Source organism: Phalacrocorax carbo, chromosome 20, assembly GCF_963921805.1.
Source record: "Phalacrocorax carbo chromosome 20, bPhaCar2.1, whole genome shotgun sequence".
NCBI classification, from domain to species: domain Eukaryota; kingdom Metazoa; phylum Chordata; class Aves; order Suliformes; family Phalacrocoracidae; genus Phalacrocorax; species Phalacrocorax carbo.
In genome coordinates, this window is record NC_087532.1 from 2,641,782 (window position 1) to 2,664,094 (window position 22,313).

A 22,313-nucleotide genomic window follows, 5' to 3' on the forward strand; every position below is an offset into this window, starting at 1 on the left:
AGGTGTGCACAAACCCAGGTGATGTTGCACCATCCATGAAGCATGAGTTCCTGGCTTTACAGGCTCTATGTTTTAAAACGGTTTGTTTGGAGCAAGGCAATGCTTTGTGGGATTATAGAATATTTTGCGCACAGGCCTGCGCTCACAGTCCCTACTGTGGTAAAAGTAGTTGGTTTTGTCATTGCATGTGTAAGTGCCACTTTCTGTAACTCCCACCGCCTGATATGTTTGGTGTTCCAAGGATTTTGATGTTGGTCAAATCTACAAAAAGAAGATCGTTTTGATAAACGCATCCTACAGTATTAATTTCTGCAGACTAGTGGGAATCAGTGACTGGCTCAAGGACTTCATCAGTATTCAGTAAGTAAAATCAACTGTGGACTCGTTGCTTGTTTTACCTTTGTACCACAACAGGAGAAGTAACCAAATTCTGTAGCAAATGAAATAATTTCAGTAAATATATCTAAATTATGATATTCCATTCTTGTGTGATGAGGAAAGGAACAGTGTCTCAGAGCCGAGAAGTAAGAGGCTTACTGCGCCTGAGCTGCGTGTCACTGGTTGCTATAGCGGGGGTAGCAAGGGACCAGTCCCTAATCTGGGGAAAGCGATATAGAGCCGTGGTGACTGCCAGCCCTCCACAAGCAGAAAGTGGTTTTTCCAAAAATATCAGACATTTTTAAAAAGTGGAAAAGGAGCTCTTTTTAGATACAAGAAGTTAAAGAGGACCCAAGCTTCTTTCTAGGCCACCACACAGGCCTTTAAGCCTAGGCAAACCTCTCACCGGCTGCCATGCTTCGTAGCCTGATTCACACTAATTTCCACAAAACTGCTGAAGTTTAAATGCAAAGAAGCTGATGAAATAAAGGAATCAATCTCAAAGCACTTAAATGGAAATCCTGTGGTCTTTCCCATCGATGCATTCATATAGTCCTCGTGACAGGTTGTATAATGACGTACTCTGTCCAGTTGGGAGAGATTGCAAATTAGTCTCAGTTTAACTCTTGGTAATTGTGACTGTTTAAAAATAAACAAATGGAAGTATCCCCAAAATGTTTCTTTTTAAGAATAATTCAGAGACTAGCTTTCTCTGGAGATATTTCAGGCCTTTAAAAATATAAAATACTACTTCCCACAACTTGGCTTTATCTAAAAAAATGAAGTCAAGAAAATAATGTATTTACTTGGAACTCTGAAACAAACAAAAAAACCCTGATGCTAGTCTAGCCTGAAAGTGAAAAAATGCTAAAGCTCTTGTTCGTGTATAAGTGAAGCTTATTGTCAAATAAGGAGACATCAGAGTGAATTCATTTGGTTTACGTAAAAAGTTAAAGTTTCAACTCTTACGGCTGTCTGACCCGAAGAAAGCATTTCTGCAACTGTTTGATCATACCCCAGTGAACTAAAGGAATTGTATTGCCACAGTAACTGATTTCATACTCCAGAGAGAGTTTTACGCTCACTATCAGCTGCCCCTTTGTAGTGATTGCACTTGGAATTTCTAACCAGCTTGATAAGAAAAATTATGGTGCATAGTTAAGGCATTCCTTGCCCACTTAGTCCCTGTCCGGGTACACTGGAACGTGAACATAGCACAGTTGTTGATGGAATGTGATCACTTGAGAGCTGTAAAGTCTGAGTCCAGCTGCTGTAGAAGATCCTGGTGAAGATGTTCAGCACTTTAGTCACAGACTAATGGAGATGGGTAATTGAGCACAACACAGCAGAGCACTTAAGCTTTTAAACTTGCTCTGGTGCTCAGCTGAATATGTTTTTTTTCTTGTTTTGATATGATGTATGTGGATTTAATTTTGACCCACTTATAAGACACGTTTAATTTCTATTACAAAGTCTGAAGCTACTATTCTTCTGACAAAATGAGGTCTTTTCCTGCTCTCAAAGGTTGATTTTTCCCCCTCATTTGGAATGTTGGACAACTACATATTTAAATCGGTACTTCTGATTGGTGACCAAAAATGAAGTGATCCCTTCCGAAAGGCCTAAGTCTTCATATAATTGCCTTTTAAAGTACTCTCCAAATATAAATTAAACATCAAGTATTGTGAATGGAATGAGTTGATGATTTTTCAATGTCTGATTAATTACTTCAATTTTTTAAAAATAAATTGTTACCCATACATTTGCTAGATAGATAGCCGGCAAAAATCATCGGAGATCTTATCACCCATTGTCATATTATTAATAATTTGAACAGCACAGACCAGATTTGCAGACACTGATCTTACACTCTATAAAGCTTGTCCTTATCAAGTAGAATCATACATAAGTTGTTTGTTACAAAATAGTTTTACCAAATACCTTGAGACTCCCCAGTACATCTAAGCTGCCATGGTACCAGCTCTCCTCTAAATCACTTGCACAGGTAGTTACAGACATGATGCTCGAGAACTGTTATCAGCAGCAGACACAATATTTGCTAATAAAAAGCTATATTCTAGTGGTTATAATGACCATTATTACATCTTCCTGCGATGGGAGTCTGTTCTTAGCATAGTGGTTCTGGCTGTGTTGGTGTGTTGGGCGGCCTATGCTCTAAATCATAAATATTTTATCAAGGTAACGTTTGAAATAGAAGGAGCTATTCCTTCAAGTCTTTCTCAGGAGAAACGGCTAGGGGTCTGTTCTGAGGTCAGCAGATGCCTATTGCCTATTCGCATCTTAAGCGCCTGAATTCGGAACAGTTTCCCTTTCTCGTTTGAAAATGTTTCGTCTTGCTTTTGTTTGGTTTTAATTTTGTTTTGATAAAATTGTGATTAGCATGTACGTTCCGTGTTTCAGTTTGCTTAGCTGTTCCCGTGACCAGCAACATTTAGTTATCTGTCTCGTCTAGCTCCCTTTCTGTCAGGCGGCGTAGGTCTCCAAAACTTAATAATTTCATTTGGAGTGCAGCTGTGAGATTTCTTGGCTTCTGACGGGCATTTTGCTTGCATCACAGACACCATGAAATGAGGCATTGAAATAAGTGGCAGTTTCTATTTAGGATAATTTTGATACCGTTTGCATCACACAGCACATTCTCCGATCGTTTGCAGCTACCTTCTTTCCACCACCCCCCCGGCCCTTCATCCCCTGTTTGGACAGGGGCGATGCTGCAGAGCAGCGCTCAGGATGGATAACGGGAGAAGGCTGCTTCCTCGTTGTTGGAACAGGCGATGGGCCCCCCAGTCGGCCTCAGCTTCCCCTCTTCGGCTACAGGCTCTTTGTAGCATGAAGGCAGTAATTCTTGCCTTTTAAAAGAACTGTAAGACTTTCTGAGTAAAACCTCAATAAAGAATCAGCCTTTGTAGTTTTACAGTTGCAGCAGGTTCTGTAGCTTTTCATCCATGTGTCACTCATTCTGACTTCTCTAAGTAATTAATCCAAGGCGGGGGGGGTGAGACGGAAATCTGCCATTGTTACCACAATAGGAGCTGGATGTTTCATACATAGGTTTAATTTGGAGTTTTATGTTAATTATCTCCATAGTTTTGACCCACCTGGCAAAATGTCCGCTGGAATGTCCTGTGAAATGGTGGTAACGTTTAAGCCAATGGTAAGTGCATCTGAGTGCCAAGTTACACCCTGGTGAGAATCCTAGTATAATCCACTCGTCTGATTAAAAATGTCATTAATTTAATTTATTAACTGTTAACAAGGAAACAAACTGCATTTCTAGAAGAGGGACTGTTGCCCTTGGACAGCTGTGTGCATGTTCAAGCTCTGTTAAATTGGAATAGGGCATATTTTAAGGGCGCATTTTAGAAGAACGCCTGTCACTAAGTATCTTTGGAGTATGCTTTGAAACTTGCTCCAAACAGAAAGGTTTATGATACTGCCCAGCTCAAGTTAGCCAGGCAGTTACCAAAGACTCTTTTAAAGTGGAAATGTAGAATCCATAGCGATACAGATCAAAAAGTTACTCAAAGAACGAGTGAAAATATTTTTCATCAGACTACATAGGTGAGATCTTTGCAAATTACTCGGTTGGGTGGTTTTTGGTTTTTTGTTTGTTTTGTTTTCTAGGTAAATGAAACTCTGGAAGGAGAAGTCATGTTTATGGCACAGACGGGTTCTTTTTCTGTTCCATTGAAATGTACAGCCAAGAGATGCATAGTAAGTGACTTTTTTTTTAAGTATGTTCAGATACCCACAGTAATAGACAATGTGAGATAGAATAAACATTCATTGAAAATAGTTAGCAAGAGATATTTATATTTCTTTCCTTTTTTTCCTTTTAAATGGCAAGACTCTTTCCAGAAAGCGATTCATTCCTTAGCTTCCCAGATTACACTGAGATTTTTACGTTATCTTAATGGATTTACTTCAGCCTGAACTGTAACTTCAGAGTGGAATAAACTGAAGTAGTTTTGTTTAGAAATTGATGTAACAGAAATGTTACTTTGTGAATGGAGGGAAGAGATGCGGTGGCTGGAAACGAGCTGTCTTTTTCTCCTTTTAATTTTTGGAAATTCCATCCCTGACCTGCAGTAGCATATTCTTAACTTTAATTTTCTATGTAGACAAAAACAAAAATGTCCCAATATCTTTCTATCTTTTCTGGCATTTATAAAAAGCATATAATCTCTCCTTTCTTTCAGCATCTCAAAATCTTTTGAGAATTCTATACCGGATTTTAAGCAAACAACATAATTTTCTTACTGTTAAGGATTAAAATACGGGCAGCACTAACTCTTTTTAGATACCTTAACTTCCTATGAGCTAATGTGAAAAAAGTATTTGATAAAAGCAACAGCTTTGTTTTTAAGTTACTTCCTTCACATCTAAGAGCAGCTTTGGCTTTACAAGCCAGAAGAAACTACAGATGAGAATATACAGTGCTATAGGAAAAGGATTATGCAAAGAGACACCCAGTATCAGAATAAGACTGGCAAATGCAAAATTCTGGATATACTGGGAGCACACTTAATAATAAACATTTTAAAATAATTTTTAAAAGGCTTTAGGCATGTGAATGTCTTCCTGGAGTTTGTGATATTATGTTTCAGTTTATTGAATGAATAAGATTGCACGTAGGGTTTCTTTACTGGACTGCACATAGGAACTTTTGTGCACGGGGAAATGAATCAAGAACAATCCGTTACACAGAAAATAGAAGGGGGGAAGTAACTGAAAGGGAGTGCACTATAATTATTATATTAGCAATCTAGCAACCTATTTAAGGATGTGCTTAATTTTAAGCACTTGTAGGAAGCTGGAATGACACCACATCAATACTGCATACTTAAATCCAACTAAGTGTATAGGACTCTGATGGTTTTCAGTTAAAAGGCCTTGAAGATGAGAATTCGCAATGCAGTAGAAAGCCAGCACATTCGTCTTTGATCAGAGGAATATTTTTCTTTGCCTAGAGGATTCATGCCATCGTTGTGTGCCAGTTACACATAGGAACTCCTGTTCTTTATGCCCTGAAAGTGGGAAGAGTTCAACTGTAAGCAGGATACTAGCAAGCAACCAAGTTGTCTTTGTCTTTTTGATGGTTGAACTTGAATGACAAGCCTTTCGTTATCATATACGCAGTTACTAAGTCATCAAAATTCTATATGAAGTAGTGTATTACTTTTTAAACTGCTTGTAAACCAGGGTAGCACAAAGAAGTAAGACAGGATGTGCTACAAACTGATATGTAGTCATTATATGATGTTAAATGCTGCTTGCTTCTCAGCTTGATGCTGGTAAAACCATTTTACTGTAACACAAGAGCAACAATGTTGGATTGGTATGTAAATATTACCTACTTCCAGAGTAACTACCTGAAGATTTATGCAAGTGGCTACTGTGAACGAATTTAACCTGTTTTTTCCATTGTCACACAGTGGACTGAAACAAAAGTGGCTCAGTTTAACAAGACGTTGATTTAATGAGTTGGCTTCTCCAAGAAGGCAGAAGGGTACCCACAGTTCATGTTGTTATCTGATACTGTCTTTGAAACGATAAGAACTTTGAAGTCCTATTCTTGAAAAGGTGGATGCTCATTCAATTGACATCACTGGCTGTCTAGGACAGTAGTAATTAATGGTTTATCTTCTCACAGCTGGCACTAGATAAAGAGCTCATTGACTTTGGCAGCCATGTGGTGGGAGAGACAATTTCACAGACCATCAACCTGACCAACAGTGGAGCTTTGGGAACAAGATTCAAAGTTCAGACATCAGCAGGTGACAGTAGTACATGCAGAGCGACAGCAAAATCTTCTCCTGCAAGAACGGTAGGTTCAAAAGCATTTCCCTAAATCAATAGAAACATTCTACTTCGCAAAGTGTGGCAGAATCGTCGAGAGTCATAGAGCAGCTCAGGTCGGAAGATCATCTGGTCCAACCTTTAGTAGTTTGTTTATGCTTGGGTTGGCATATCTTAATATAACCTGTTAGACCCCCAAGTATCACAAGACAAATTTAAAAACTATTATTTTGGGGGGGAGGGGGACACCAACAATGATAGATTTTTGTAATATCTTAGTAATTTATGTCATGATTCCTATTTTCTCCACATCCATGAGAATTAGGAAAAAATAGTTAAAAGAGGAAATTCCGATAGAGTTGTTTAAAAGTACAGCTCCCGGACTTCAGAAAAATGCAACTGCTGCAAAATTAGCGATAAAGTAATGAGAATTGGGAGCATTCGCCTGTGATCTTCCTTTAAAAATCCAGAGCTGTTCATTTAAATTTCCTATCGAATGACAGTCACAGTTATTGACAAGCTGTTGTTACAAGGGAAGAAGTCGTCTTAGTCAAACTGAGAATGGCATCAAGGGCTGTTGCCTGAAAACTATAACTGTAAACATTGTTAAAAGAATCGAAGGAAGCTCTCTCAGATCAAGAGTGGAAAGAATGCAAATGATTGTAATAGCGTGTCCTGTGGAATGTCCTGGGTGGGAATGAGGCAGAGACTGTTGCAGAAATGTACCAAAACTCAGGCACTTGGTGCGGAGCTGACAAAATGTGTGGTGTTAGACCTGATATTGATTGCTCCTACAGCATGCCAATTTCAAAGTTGACAGAAAACTGAGGAATCCTGACAGCTCTACTCCTCCGTGTAACAGATAATTTTAAATGAAAAACACTTACAAAGAAAGCATGCACACAGCCGTCTTTGCATGTCAGCGCTGCGGGGCCGATTTTTGAGAAGGCCGAACAGCTTAGATCTGAAGATGTGTTCGCTCCTTTTCTAAGTTGTGGATTTTATTCTTAAAGTGGGGAAAATCTTCAGATTAAAAAAAACAACCATCCAACCAAAAAAACCCCAACAACCAACCCACAACAGCCAGCCACCCTCCGTGGTAGGAACTCGTGCTCTGTAATTCCTGTGTTGATGAATATCATTATCGTACATGGTCCGTTTCCATAAGTGTTGCATAGGTAGTATCCATAAATAGACAGATTTCCCAGCTCCTTGACCGAGAGGTTGCATATCTTTGTTCTGAAGTGCCTACACGTTCTTGTGAACGCAGTGCAGATACTTCATCTTTGTTCCGTCAGTGCAGTCTTCAGTTTCTTTGATTGTTGAAAAGCAGATGGCTCAGGTGGTTTTCAGAATTCTCTGCTTGATAATGTAACCCAGTTTTAAGTTCTAAGAAAAGGATTGACCTCTCTTTTGAAACACTACACCCAATAGTATGGACAGTGGAAGTGCTGAGCTGTTTGCCGTGGTTTTCAGCTCTCGTACCATCCTTATGTTAAATGCCTGGTTCAAATTAAGAATTTGTGAAATAACACTGTCTGTATCCATGGTTTTCCTTCTCTATTCTATCTTTTGTACGTGTGTAATAAACAGAAGTCTAGTTTTAGCAGACTTGACATAGAACTGCCTGTGTTTCCACTAGAAAAATATTTGTTCTATTAATTGTAAAATAACAAACACTATATTGGATTGTCCAGTTACATGATTTACCTGTTTGGGGCAGTCAGCAAAAATTAAGTCTGCTCATTGGTAAAGGTCTAGTAGGATGTGCAGTTTTTAGAAAGTGCCACATATTTATTTATAACATGGAACAGTTGCAAGAAAACACAAGTCTGATTTTCAACTGCTTGATAAAATTGGAGCTGGTGCAAGCTAGATGAACAGTAGAAAATGTTTTTTCTGTGTTTTCTAATAGGTTACTCGACATTTCAATGACTGTGTCCCTGAAAAGAAAGTCAGCAGTAGTCCTGTGACATATGCACTTGAAGAGAAGGAACAAATTTGTCCTGACCATAGCGAAGACGTGACCTACTGTGTAGCCCAAGAAGAGCAGCAGAGGACTGCGACAAGCCTGAGCAGTAGTTCCGTAGGTGAGATGACTGTTTTAGAAAATCGGCAGTGCAGGTTCCCGGGCTAAGCGTTATCCATTTGTAGAGTTTCTTGTAACGAACGGTGGAATTCAGTTTGCAGAGTTACTCAGTAAATTAAATAGTTCATCATTCTAGTAGTAATGTTATATTTCTTTGTGTGCTGCCTCACAAAAAATGACTAAAAATAATGTACTGACACCATTATATCAAAAGCAGCAGAGAATCTCACTTCTCATTAGTGATCAACAGTTCGGTCTCAGAAGAATACAGAAACCAGCCAGCTTACAGAAACTACAAAGTTATCATTCTTGTCTTTATTGTTTGCTTGGCAAGGTTTTGGTAGTGAGGTACTACAGGGGTGGCTTCTGGAAGAAGCTGCTAGAAGCTTCCCCTGTGTCCGGTAGAGCCAACACCAGCCGGCTCTGAGACGGACCCGCCGCTGGCCCAGGCCGAGCCCATCAGCGACGCTGGTAGCGCCTCTGGGGTAAGGTATTTAAGAAGTGGGGTGGGGAAACCTGAGCAACTGCAGCCAGAGGGAGGAGTGAGAACATGTGAGACACCGAGGTCAGTGAAGAAGGAGGGAAGGAGGTGCTCCAGGTGCCCGAGCAGAGATTCCTGTGAAGACCGCGGTGAGGCAGGCTGTGCCCCTGCAGCCCAGGGGGGCTAGCGGTGGAGCAGATATCCCCCTGCAGCCCGTGGGGACCCCACACCAGAGCAGGAGGATGCCCAGAGGAGGCTGTGACCCCGTGGGCAGCCCACGCTGGAGCAGGCTCCTGGCAGGACCCGTGAATCCATGGGGAGAGGAGCCCAGGCTGGGGCAGGTTTGCTGGCAGGACCTGTGACCCCGTGGGGGACCCGCGCTGCAGCAGCCTGTTCCTGAAGGGCTGCACCCCGGGGAAGGGACCCACGCTGGGGCAGTCATGAAGAACTGCAGCCCATGGGAAGGGCCCATGTTGGAGAAGTTCGTGGAGGGCTGTCTCCTGTGGGAGGGACCCCACGCTGGAGCAGGGGAGGAGTGTGAGGAGTCCCCCCCGAGGAAGGAGTGGCAAAAACAATGTGTGAAGAACTGACCCCAAACCCCGTTCCCCATCCCCCTGCGGTGCTGGTGGGGTGGAGCTAGAGAAAATAGTGAGTAAAGTTAAGCCTGGGAAGAAGGGAGGGGTTGGAGGAAGGCAGCTGAAGATTTTGGGTTTATTTCTCATTATTCAACCCTGATTTGATTGGCTTTAAATTAATTTTTCCCTAAGTCAAGTCTGTTTTGCCCATGATGGTAATTGGTGACTGATCTCTCCCTGTCCTTATCTCGACCCACGAGCTTTTCATTATATTTTCTCTCCCCTGTCCAGCTGAGGAGGGGGGTGATGGAGCAGCTTTGGTGGGCACCCAGCGTCCAGCCAGGGTCAACCCACCACATTGTCTCAGCAACGGAATACCCACTTCTCAAAATAGAAATCCACATGACGGGTTTATTTTTATAGGCTGTAATTCTAGGAACAAGGAAGCAGAAAGATGAACCTCCTCAGACATTTTCCATCTCATTCCTAATGTTTACTATGTGCTCAGGAAAATCCAGTCTTGTAGAAGAAAGACTTAATTTTTTTATTATCTGTATTCTTTAATATTTATTCTGGATATTGTTCATTCCAACTGCAGGAAACTGAAAGTCCATTAAGAGGTTGTGGGTGGGTTTTCTTTTTAACTAGGATCTGTATTGTGAAATGGAGGGATTCCGTAGATCTCGGTTGCTGTCTGCACAGAACACATACCTTCAAAGATGTTTTCAGACCTTAAAAAAAAATAATCCATTGCTTTGGCACACTAGCAGACCTCATGCCAATTTGGTCTTTTTCCTGGTGAATGTGAAGCATAAGGTAGCCAGCTGATTACTGCCACAGAGCCTGGAGTTCGCTTTGTCTCTTAGTTTCAGGCACTTTGAAGCCCTGGCGGGAGACTGTTTAATTAAAAGGTACTGGTTATTACAGTGGTTTTGAAAATGAAGTGAAGCAGCACTTGGACTTGCATCGCAGGTCGTCCTGACTGCATTGCTTTGTCCCACTGAAACTGGTCTGAAAGCCCAGTTCTCGCTTTCAGCTGAATTGGCGTTCCCTGTTGTAACAGTCTCTGCTACACATTTTATCCTTCTGAAAGGTTAACGACGTTATTCTGTAGTGGAAGGCTCAGGTGCCTGACGTAGACTTCTGGACTAGGGCAAAGTTGTGTGGCCAAACAGAAACCTCCTTCCAGACGTTTATATTTCCATATCATTGGTGTAAGCTATTGGATTTGCAATATTGACGAAAATCAGTGTACTTCAGCTCTCTCTGATAGTTTTGTTTAGTGAATAGATGCGTGCATCCAGCGTTTTGTGAGGTTTTGTTTGTGGCTTTTTTTTTTCCCCCAGAACTTGGTCAAGATGTATTAAACTTCAGATCAGATCTAGGTACAGACAACGCACGTAAATTAGTGAACCTTTCTCCTGAAGAACCACCACTCGAAATTATGCTTAGAAAGGTAATGAATATCCTGAGATACAGTCAAGATTTTCTCTAGTCTAAGCCTATGTCGAATAAATTGCTTTGGCTCTGGTGGGAAATGCTTAAGTACATGATCAGTTTCAAGCCCACTGGACTTCACTGTAGCACAGTTAATTCTTCAAACGAAATCACATGACAATTGCCCTTTCTTTTGATCTTCAAAGACTTATTTGAGCTGAAAGATTCTGTAGAGATCTACATTTCCCATAATTTAACTTTGTTTGTTTGTTTGTCAAACTGATTTTTCCACTGTGTTGTTCTGTGGTTATATAGAGTCTAGTGACAACACAAGGGATGGGGCAGGAACAACGTCTGGGAAACGCCAAACTTGAGCCATATTAAAAAATCTGGGTATAAGAGTCCAGATACTGGTTTGTACGAGCATTTAGGGCTTCTGCCTATGCACGCTAAAGGAGATGGACTTAATTCTGAAACCAGTAGAGCAGATCTTTGAATGGTAGCACAAAAGAGCTTCTCCATGTTTTAGTTGCATATTCACCAATATATGATGGAAACATTTTGGTAAACCACATTATCTGGCTGTCATACAGAGTCTTGCAGGAAAAGCAGCCTCTCAGAAAAACTCTGACCATGCCTGGTTGTGAAACCGAGTCTTTTCTTCCCCCAACTAAACCTCCCAGGGAGCTACTGATACTGATTTTTCCCTTGCACAGTGCGTTCAATCTAGTTACAAACCAGGTATAATAGAGTGTTTGTGTAGTACGAGTGTATGCTGCTGCTTTATTGCAATACAATTTATAGCCAACTACAGTAATACAGTCGGATTTTCATTAAAAGCATGTTACTTCTTGTTTAGGTTACTGAAGGTGAAATTGGACCCTTCAGCTCAGTCAAACTGCAGATTATATTTGTCCCAGCTATCCCTGGGGATGTGCGGGCAGAGTTTGTGATCACGTTTGACAACTCAGACTGCAAACCAGTGAGTGATTTTTGTGCAAGACTTGCTTCAAAACACTGTGGAAAAAGAGATTAAAATCCTCCTACTTCTGCTTTTCCCAAGAATTAAATTTGCTCAGAATCCTATATTAGAAACAGGAGAAGGAGGTAGAGGAAAATATGGACGTTATAAGAAATAACAGTGAGGCACCATATGATTACGTATGATGTGGTTTGATGGGAGGTAACTTTGTAAATCGTGGCCCTTCTTTCTGACTCAGTGTGGTTATTAAACATGTTGATTCTCTTAAATTTCTATGCAAATAATCCTGATATTCCCATTTTATCAGACATCATGCTGGAAAACATCTAATGTCCTGGAAACAAATACGAAAGTATTCTTCTCTCTTCCCAACCTACATAGTTTATTTTCTTTCTGATATATCAGAATTGGAATTATTTAGCATGCAGTAGTGAAGCTGATGTGTGAAAGCTGGAAGAGATGATAACTTTAGTTACCACTTCAACATATTTTGATTCCACACTTTATTGGAAGCCAAATTCTGCCTGGGAACAGTTCACAGGAGCTTGCCAAAAAAAAAAAAAAGAAAAACGTCTAAGAAGCTCAGGAGGCCAGTCTTGGCTCTCCCCACGGTCTACAGATGGAGTTGTCTGCAAAAGGAGCTGCAGGTGCAATACTGCAGGCTCCCGTGGGCACCCTCTCTTTCTTTATGTAACTCTGAGCTATGTGGTTGTTGGTGTCAGACCTAAGGTCATTATAGGAAGTACCGCGCCATGCTGCCATTACTGGATTTCTTTGCTGGCTAAACAAGCTGCAGTCTCTTGAGTTTCTGCACGTTCACTTAAGCTAGGTGCACTTTAAATATTTCTTTTCAGTGTCATGGGCAGCATGGTACTCCTTCATGGTCTCTGTCAAAGAATCCAAACCAAAGTATAATTCTTTTTTCTGCTGGGACACAAAACCATCTAGGTTTTATTTTACAAATTATTTTCATAGCTTTGCCTAATTAAAGAGCCTGTTGCAATATGAATAATAAAATATTTTACTCAGCTGTAGATTATAGCAGAAATTCTTGCTCTGTCTACATCAGTGAGAATTTGAGCCTAACAAAAATAATTACTCGGTTTATGTATTAACAGCTGTGCTTTAGTGCCGTCGGAGTTTCTGTTGACGTGCCAGTTTGGGTGCCCAACCCCAACGTTGATTTAAAGATCTGTATGTATGACCGGCTTTATCAGGATTGCATTATCATTCACAGCAGGTGAGCTACCCTGCCATTATCAGCTGCTTTCTCTAGCTTAATAATAAGGTCCTAGTGACTAGGTGATGTCTTGAGGTTCCATTGTGCCAGACCCATCTCGTCATCACAGGAAGCTGAAGAACGGTTTGGGTTTTCCCTTGGTGTTTCAGGAGGACATCCTGATTACAAGCCCTCTGAGTTCCACGCTTCTGTGGAAACTGCATTTGGGTATTCTGCTATCCCAGATTCTCAAGACCAGCCATAGCTATGAAGTATCTGGGTTAATACATGCCTTTCCACTCCTGCCAGATTCCCTGTGTTGTACCTGTTCTGTGGTATAATGTAAAGTCCCTAGGGGGTCGCAACCCCACCCAGATTCGTCGTGTGGAATGTGTACACTAAACGTTAGGGAGGTAAATGTGTCTAAAATTAGGTGTGCATTGGGTTTAATTGCTTCAGCCAGGAAAGTTTTTGAAAGAGTATTTTGTTACTTCTCAGCTATTTTACCTTTAATTAAAGTCCATGGGAGACACGATCTGGAAGCCAGGCTCGTGCTAAGAAGGTCAGCCACCGGTCCTTCCAACTTGGGTTATGATGCTGGATAAATCGTGTCAGTCCTTTTGCATCTGCTATAAAATGGGAAGGGTACAACCCTTCCTAACCCATATAGGCACTAAGCACTGCACTGGAGTGGCGGGTGACACCTTGTAATTACACACATAGCCACCAAATACCAATTTACAGGGAATAAAAATATCTGGGTGTTTCTGTAGTCTAAGTCAGTAACGTCTGAAGACTGGTTCTGTTTGCTCTGTAATACAAAGATAATATTTCAGCTCATTGGCTCCCAGAGATTTCATGCTATTATAGAGTGGTTACATAAACTTTTACTCTCTTAATTGTCTCCAGGTGCTGGGTGTCTTCCCTCTACCTAATGCAGTCACTACTGAATGCTTATTTTAGCAATTTGCATTTCTTAGATTCTATTTAAACAGGATTGGGGTGGGTTTGTGGGAGGGAGGGGGAGAGATTGGTTCTGTAGAAGGTATCCATTCTAAACCTCTTACCAGAATTACAGACTGCAGAGATTCTTCACAGTTGGAAAAAAATGAGTAAAGCTGTTATCTCAGAAATTCAGCTTACAGATATGACAAGCACAAGTTGTTATATAAGTGATTTTACTTGGGCTAGATAACCTAGGGATAAAACTTGTAAGTACAGAAGCAGAATAACTCTCCTAATGAAAACTTAAGATTTTGAGGGGATCCCAAAGATAGAAGCTGTCAAATTGCTTAGGGCAAAACTCCTTAACTGAGGGAAAAATCCTGCTGATCCTCTGCCAAGTTTCACTAAATTAAGAGCACTTAATATATCGTACACTGTCCTTAGTACCTTGGCAAATCAAGTCTTTGATGTCACCCGCTTCTTCATAGTTAGGGGGAATTGTCTTTGTTATGGAGTTATTTAGGCTGAAATTCAAAGTATTTCACGTGCAGCAATACCATGTCTTAACTTCTCATGCTGCAGAAGTAGATAGATTTCATTTTTCAGTTAGATGTGGTGCCTGAGAAGTCTCTTCCTCTAGCAGCTATTGGCATTTTTCAGTAGCACGTATCAGAAAGAGGATTCCGCATTGTTACATGGTACATGTCAAACCACGTCTCAAACAGAATGAATTTAAACTGCTGAAAATAGGTATAAATTACTATCAGTTAAGAACAATTCCTTAGGTTAGACTAGTAAATAGTCAGATTAAATAATCCATTAATCGCAATATTAAAAAAGCGGGGGAAGGCAGCCTTGCTAAGGTCCGTGGTTTAGAACTGTGCACAAAGGATCCAGAGCCAAGGACAACTATCAGGCCAGCAAAGAAGCGTCCAAACTGCTGTCAACGTCCAAAGATAATAGTTTGTTACAACAGCCTGACGTGTGAACTGTGTATCAGCTAAAGAGTTACCACAGCGCTGTCTGTGAGCTAGTGCTCGTAGCAGCCGTTCACCGAAGGAGACAAAGGTAAGGTTACCACAGCCTGGCTGGAAAGGCTGCCTGTCTGACAATTGGTGAAGTGCCTTAGCTAGTGAGAGCTGAAGTTCAGAGCCAGTAGGTGTGAAATCTTAGTAGCATAACTCTAGAACACAGATTCTTTAGTTAGATATTGATTGGAAAGCTAAAGAACTTGCTCTTCAGGAATATTCTTACAAATTTCTGCTCCAATCCCTAACTAGTTATAGAAAAGAAAAAAAAAACCCAACCCAAACTAAAACTTGTAGCGAGACAATTCTTTAGATTTTTGGGGTAAAATCTGACCCAGCCCCGAGGGAGATGATATGTTAGAATAGCCTTTCGCTCACCACCAGTACACACAAACATCTGACAGAAGCAGAGCAGGAAGAACGTTGCATGTTATTGCTGCTGCCATCTATGACATTGCAGTCTGTAGTATCAGTAGAAGATCAAGCTCTCAAGTTAGTTAGATAGCTCTGGCGCTTGAGTGCCCCAGCAAGCTCTGTAGAATTGCAAAATATTCATTAATACTGGTTTGGGTCTGGGTTTGGGGGATTTTTTTTCCTGGTCACATAGATGATGTTAATCCGAAAGCATAAACATCATAAAGGGTGAAAGTGGCTTTTTGGAATCCTGTCCAGTATGCATCACTTTGAAAAGTAATTTCTTTGCCAGGTTATAATCTGCACTGCTTTAATGAAGTAGTATGTAGTTCTCTTAGATTGTCAACAGTCAGAAATCGTTCCAGGCTCCCAGTAGCGCATGCTATAGCTGTTGGTTTAGAGCAGACCATCTGGACTGACAGCTTGTAAACCAGTCCAAGAGAAGGCAAATGACAAGCTGAAATATTTGTAAATTGCTTGGGAATTTTGCACATAGGCATAAAATTGCAAAGCGAGGTATGGTTTGTGGCTATCGCTGTATTATAATATGGCCAGAATTTGGAACAGGGAGGTGTTCCATAGCTTCCAATATGCTGTTCGTAGGGCAAATTGATCACAAGTTTTAGCAGAGGAATTGGCAGCACCAGCTTAACCGCACTGTGACTTCTAGGCCTGACGAATCTCTGCTGTTAGAGGAGAAGTTACAAGAGATCTGTGAACTCCCATTATTTAAAAGAAGTCATCACGGTTTTGGGGAGAACACCCGAAAGCAGCAGTGGGCCACTGCTTGCCTGGCATAGGACAACCGTCCTGGCCCCGGCCCGGCCCCGAGACTGAGGATTTTTCCTGCCTGTACAGGCTTGATTTTTGGTACTGAAGGTTTTGAGATAATTAGGAGGATAATGGGGATGAATGGCATTAACCAACTGGGGACATGTTGATGTTTTAGGTGTATTACGCTCTTTCAGGGTCATTCTTTTGATTCTTCTGACGACAGGCTGGGACAGTAAGTGCTTGTTAGCCACTTAAGCAGCATCTAGGTATGCTTGGGCCCCTTTAGGGGTTGCTGGTCTTCATTTTTCTGTTTCTCAGAGTGAATAACAGGTTTTCATTCGTTGCATCCCACCCACCACCAATTGTTACATAACCGAGATCCAGCATTGCCAGACGACTGCTCCTTTTCCATCCTGAGTGGGTTCTGTGCTGCAGCTAGGACCAGTTCGGTGTCTCAAACATTAGGTGATTCCTCCTGATTCAGACAGAGGGAATGTATGTTAGGAGCAAATAATTAGCTGATATTTCACAATAATTTGGCTTTGACTTTCCCCTGACCTGACTTACCACTGTGCTTTGCTTTGATAATTATGTTCTAATCAGCTGTGTACATTGCTTGAAATACAGCTGGGTTTACTTACAGTACCTCCCAAATCTTGTTTTCTATACTTATCTTAAAAGAGAATACAACTGTGTGATTTTGCTGTAGCAGTTTGACATGCCTATCATTTTCAAAGGAAGCTTAGCATAGTTACAACCTTAATGTACTGTAGAGATGTGAAGGGGGGATCAAAATCCAAGAGCAAATGTTGCTGAGGAGGCAGCACGGGTAGCCTCAACATCACCTGAGCACGTCTGATCTGTTTGCAGAGCAAAAGCCACGCTGCGTTTGAAGTTTGAAGTGTGCAAAGAATTGAGTAAGCACATGGAGCTGCTTCCAAAAACAGGTTACATTCAAGCGCTGTCATCCTTCAGTGTGCAGTTGAAGTTTCTGCCCAGGTAACCCAACAACATTAATCTTTTCAGTGTTTAAGACAATATCTGTAGGAGGCTGTCAGTGGAAAACCTGAGCAGGACAAAGTTTTTTCTTCCTTCCCACTGTAGCAGGCTGGACTTCACGCTGCCGGTGTCAATGCAGCCCTAGTCCCCCCTCCCCGCCCTCCCCCTTAATAGTTGCCAGATGCTCAGGGAGGAAATTAACTTGGATCTCATACCTGTGAGGAAATGCTTTTCCTGTGGTGACAGCAGTAGTGTGAAAATCTTAGCAGTTGCATTCCTGGTAGGCTGTTCCCATTTCTGCAGGGAAGCTATTCTTGTACAAGAGAGAGGTTATCTAGGCAGGTGGCTGCTTCATGGATCAGCGATTAATGATTTCTGGGCAAGAACTCCTGTGCTTGCCAATTAAGGTAAGAATGGTTGGGCTTCCTCTTCATGTCTCTCCTACCCATGTACATTTTTCTCCAAAATAGGAATGTATTGATCTTGAATTTCATGTCACATTTTATATAACATCCTCTGAGATGCTAAAAGCCTTAGCCCAGCAAGTTTCTCTTCTCCATTTCATGATACATCAGTATCAACTCAGTATACAACTCAGTTATAGGAAACAAAGAAATTTGCATTCAAGAGCTCTTGTTGACCACTGTTAATTTACTTGCCTTGTCATTGCCATCCTAAAGACTTTAGCAGGACATTTCTTTTCAAATACAAATTAAATTATCTAGATCTTAATTCTGGTGTACAGCCAAATACTTCAGTGGCTTTTGCATTGATTGGTGCTTCGAACCTGCTGCCTCGTTCAGAGAGGTCGCCTGGTCCCGTTGATGGACGTGTATTTGGACCTTCACCGATGTGCTCAGCACCTCTGGGTTCTAAACTGAGAGTCCCATCACCGATTTTGAAATTTTCACCAGGTTAATATTCAAGGAACTAGAAGCATTTACAGTTCTTCCAACATCTCGAATCCTATCAGGTTACAACAACAGTAACCATTATGATGACATTTTTCAGTTCCTAAACTTCAGATGCTGTAAAGCACATTATACTTACTGAGTGGATAGAAGCGTAGCTTGGGTTTAGGACATTAATCTTCCTTTAAAAAAAGGGGAAGATTCAGAGAGGAGATTTGATGAGATTAAGGCATTTCTGACACACATAAATATCTGGCTGTTTCAGGACACGGAGCAGTTTTAAAAGCCCTAACAAAGGGGGGGTGCGTGTATGACAGAGAAAGATGAGCTTGCTACAAGCTGATGTGAGGTACTGAGCTCGTGACACATTTCTGTAAATGCCTCATTGATTTAGGATTATTAGCTCGGTTTTCTCAGAAGGAAGAATAGCTATAGTAGAAGTGACACAAAAATAAAAACACACACTCATTCAGCAATACTAAGTGAACAGAGAGATGGCTGAGGGCTTGGGAAGCCCTTCGCGTGCTCTGCACACGGAAATGCTTGGTCAGGCCTTACAATGCTCATAACTTTCTGGGTGTTTGAAGCAGACATTTTCTGTTTACTTGAAGGCAAGTTTTCTAATCTGCTGATGTTCAGAATTCCCAGATACCACATCCTTTGGGTTTTCTGCATTTGGAGCTAGTTCTGCAGATGCTGGAAGTCTAAATCTGTTTTGTCTTTTATACTTCTCTTTAATTGCTTTTAAGCATGAAGATGTAATTTTCAGAGAACTACCTGAAGGATTTCAGTACCTTTTCCCCAAGGCATAACAGCTAATTTAGGGTCCATCACTGTGTACGTACAGTTACAATTATTTTTTTTCCCTCTGGGGTATTTCATAATACATTAATTTCTTCTGCTATTCTAATGTCCCATGACAAAGTGAAAGCTGATGCTTTACTCCTACCTTGTATTTAACTCCAGTTCCTATCTTTAAACCAGTTAGCAATACCTTTGAAGATCACCTTCTAAAGTCACATTTCAGACTTGCAAAATACCAGCCAGCAAGATTTCGGATCACTGTGGTGACTGAGTGGGTGCTATTTATTCATTAACTATTCTTTAACAATACATTAAAAAATTGCATGTAATTCCAGTAGTAGTAGTAGGAACATTATCGCTGTGGAGACGTAAGAGCAGGAAGCAATTCACTCTGGTGTGTACAACACTATAAATAGCCCAGCAGAGCTAAAGATGCTAGAGCTTTTGTATTGTCTTGAAGCTCTGAAATCGATTTTATGATATGCTTCAGCTACAGAAAACCTGCCTCTTTCTTATGAATTACTAACCTGGTATATAACCAGGCACTATTGGTCTCCAAGTTTGTTTCACTCTATTTATGCCTCTGCACTTTGTGATCCAGCTGGTTCTGCCTCAGACGGGCTGGTAATTAACTCACATCAGCATCAAAAGGAACCGCTTGCCTCAGTCGGGTGGGTTCTGTGCCGCGGTTGCAGCAAAGATGCAGAAGGCTCAAATTCTGATTATAAAGTAAGCTCTAAGTTTTTCAGAATTTTAAATGACTGGATGGCATTTTAAGAAAAGGATAAATCGATGCAGACCTCTGTGAATAACTCCCTTAAACTCCTGTGTGCCCAAAATCCTGTCTTTAAAAAAGAAAAATAAAAAAACCCAACAGTAACGTACAAGGTCAACTGGTCTAACTTCATTGCTAGACACCCCGGCAGTCCGTGCGTGCCCGCTCAGAGCAGCTTGTCCGAGCTGTGCCATTCTATAGGAAATGTGTGACGTGGCCACAGCATTTCTGATCCGACTGCATCTTCGTTTTCCTGGTCAGAAGGTGGAACTTCACAGGTCACTAATTTTTGATTGGCACTTTCTTCCACCATTCTTCCACCATTTTCCCTAATACTTGCATGTATCTTACACACAAGATCTTAGTTAGGTTTCACTTCAGGGAAGCATTGGAGTTGCTGCTAAATCAACTATATACGTGAGTACTCCCATCTGAGCACAAATACTGTGTTGAGATTAAAAGCTGCGAATAATGTAACTTTTAGAGCTTAAGTAACAGATTTTCCTTCTGTTCAGAAATACATCCATCAGTTTTTTATCATTCCCCTTAGCTAGAAAAGAGTCAAAATATATTTATGAAACTGAATGTACTTTCTGGGTTTTAGGCACTCTCTTCCTGAAGATGCAGGGAGGTATTTCAATGAGGAGACAAGAGTTCTGGAAGTCCCACTGACAATACTGATTGTGGAGAAGGTTAGTGATTTTTATTATGCGGGTTATCAGACTGACAATAGATGTAAATTATTTTGGCGAATGTTACTTAATGGTACCTAACCTTAGATTAGTTCTTTACTAGTTAAAGTCCTATGATAACGGTAAAAGGTGCTTAAAGTGCTAATAGAGGTTTGATAACTTCTTGTCAGCATGTTTACAATACAGAGAGTTAAATCCTTTCTAGACAGTGCTCATCCATTCCCTAGGAGTTTATTGTGTGCCAGACAGTTACCAGATGCCGTAGCACAATCTCTGTATTCTGGTCTGTACTGCAGATGTAGCATATTCTTAGAGCTTACATTTCCTGGAGAGGCAGGTGTGATTCCGTACTAGCATACGGAATTTGGGATACAGATTATTTATTTATTTATTTTGCGTATCAGAGACATTTCCTATTGTTTATTTTTGGCGAACAATGAGGCTGAAGTAGATATATTACATTTACATATGTTATTGTCGAGGAACAGAAGAAAAACTTTTTTGCATGGATGACATTTCACTTAATGACTTTCCTCACCATGCACAGATGGAGGTTTTTATCCTGTGGTCTTGCATTTGTTTCAGGCTAAAAAAGTTAATTTTACTGTCCATGCAATTGTTACTACTTCTGATCTGGAAATCAGTCCAGCACGGATCAATTTTGGATACTGCACAATCTACGAAGCTGTGCAGGCAAATGTCACTCTAACAAACAAATCCATCTTACCACAAGAGTTTGGATTTGTGGGACTGCCAGAGGTATGTAGTTACCCCCGCACACCTCTTCTTGTATCAAAATATATTTCAATATTATGAAAATGTGTTTCAGTGTGAGTGTAAATAAATCAGAACTGGTTCTTGCAAGCCCATGGAAGCACTCCTGCCTGCAGCACTGTGGAAAGACGCGGATTAGTTCTGGTACTGGTTTGAGTAAATTTCATCTTATTATACCCTAAGCATTCTCCAGGCTGTATAAACATATTCGAGGAGGTTTTACTACTCTCACCTACACAACATTACTAAGATAACCTTATCCCATTAGAACACCTATTTTTTACACCACAAAGTCTACTAACAGAATACCTGGTGCACCACTCTTTCAGACTCGCAGGTCGCTTATATACTAAATAAAGCAGGCGTCGGGATGTTGCTTTGGCTCTGAGGCTGAGCAACATCGCACAGTTTGCACCCGAATGCCTAAAGGCTTTCTCTTTAAAGCAGGATGGCCATGTCCAAACTGCCTGTTGGGAATCATTCCCTGAACCATGCCTAGGTATTTTCTGACTGACTGTAAGTTGACGTGGAGGCTAAATTAATCACAGGAGCTGCCAGTTTCGTGTGGGCTAGGTCTACTGATTTTTTTTTTTTTTTTGCAAAAAGTTAGCTGTTCAGGCTTCATAATAGCATGATGATCACAGTGTGAAATGGTTTGGCATATTGGAATCAGAGCTAGAGGAACCTGGCATTTAATTGGGCATTCTCCCTTTTCTCTGCTGTTTTAGGGATAAAAATCAAGGAGTTAGCTAAACTTCCGCTTTGTTAAAGCTTTCCTTCACCACATGTATTTCATCATTAGCTTAAAATGTGATGGGGGGATATTCTTGAACCATCATCAACTCATCAACACAAACCAATGTACATGTGCAGACATTGAACTGGTACTTGTCACTGTGGTACCTGCACATCACGCAGGAATCAGCCTTTCAGAGGTGCAGGGCGATCTCCTGAGATTCTTACCATATTTCATTCAGTTGTCTATGATGAGTAAATAAACATCATTAAGGAAAGGTGATTACCATAGGTGGTAAGAAGCTGGGGAAGAGATTCTACTGAAGTCTGAGTTAATGGATTTAATGCCTTTTGAGTTACTTTGAGATCAGAAATCTGCCTGTCAGTCAGACACCAGTCACTAACTCAAATGAAAGCTTCTCGCTGAGTTTCTGTTTTCCTGACATCTGTACAATAACAAAATTTTTTATATTGCCAAAAA

General features: G+C 40.9%; 1 protein-coding gene across 1 annotated transcript in view; it reads left to right on the plus strand.

The window, feature by feature from the left end:
• CFAP74 (cilia and flagella associated protein 74) overlaps positions 1-22,313 on the plus strand; it is a 95,466-nt gene that overhangs the window by 61,088 nt on the left and 12,065 nt on the right. Inside the window, exons 15-25 of the mRNA XM_064470124.1 lie at positions 242-360; positions 3,487-3,553; positions 4,024-4,113; positions 6,053-6,226; positions 8,114-8,276; positions 10,690-10,799; positions 11,640-11,762; positions 12,881-13,002; positions 17,013-17,141; positions 20,236-20,323; positions 20,909-21,082. Coding sequence (XP_064326194.1) covers positions 242-360; positions 3,487-3,553; positions 4,024-4,113; positions 6,053-6,226; positions 8,114-8,276; positions 10,690-10,799; positions 11,640-11,762; positions 12,881-13,002; positions 17,013-17,141; positions 20,236-20,323; positions 20,909-21,082 — 1,359 coding nt within the window. The remainder of the gene's footprint in view (positions 1-241; positions 361-3,486; positions 3,554-4,023; positions 4,114-6,052; positions 6,227-8,113; positions 8,277-10,689; positions 10,800-11,639; positions 11,763-12,880; positions 13,003-17,012; positions 17,142-20,235; positions 20,324-20,908; positions 21,083-22,313) is intronic.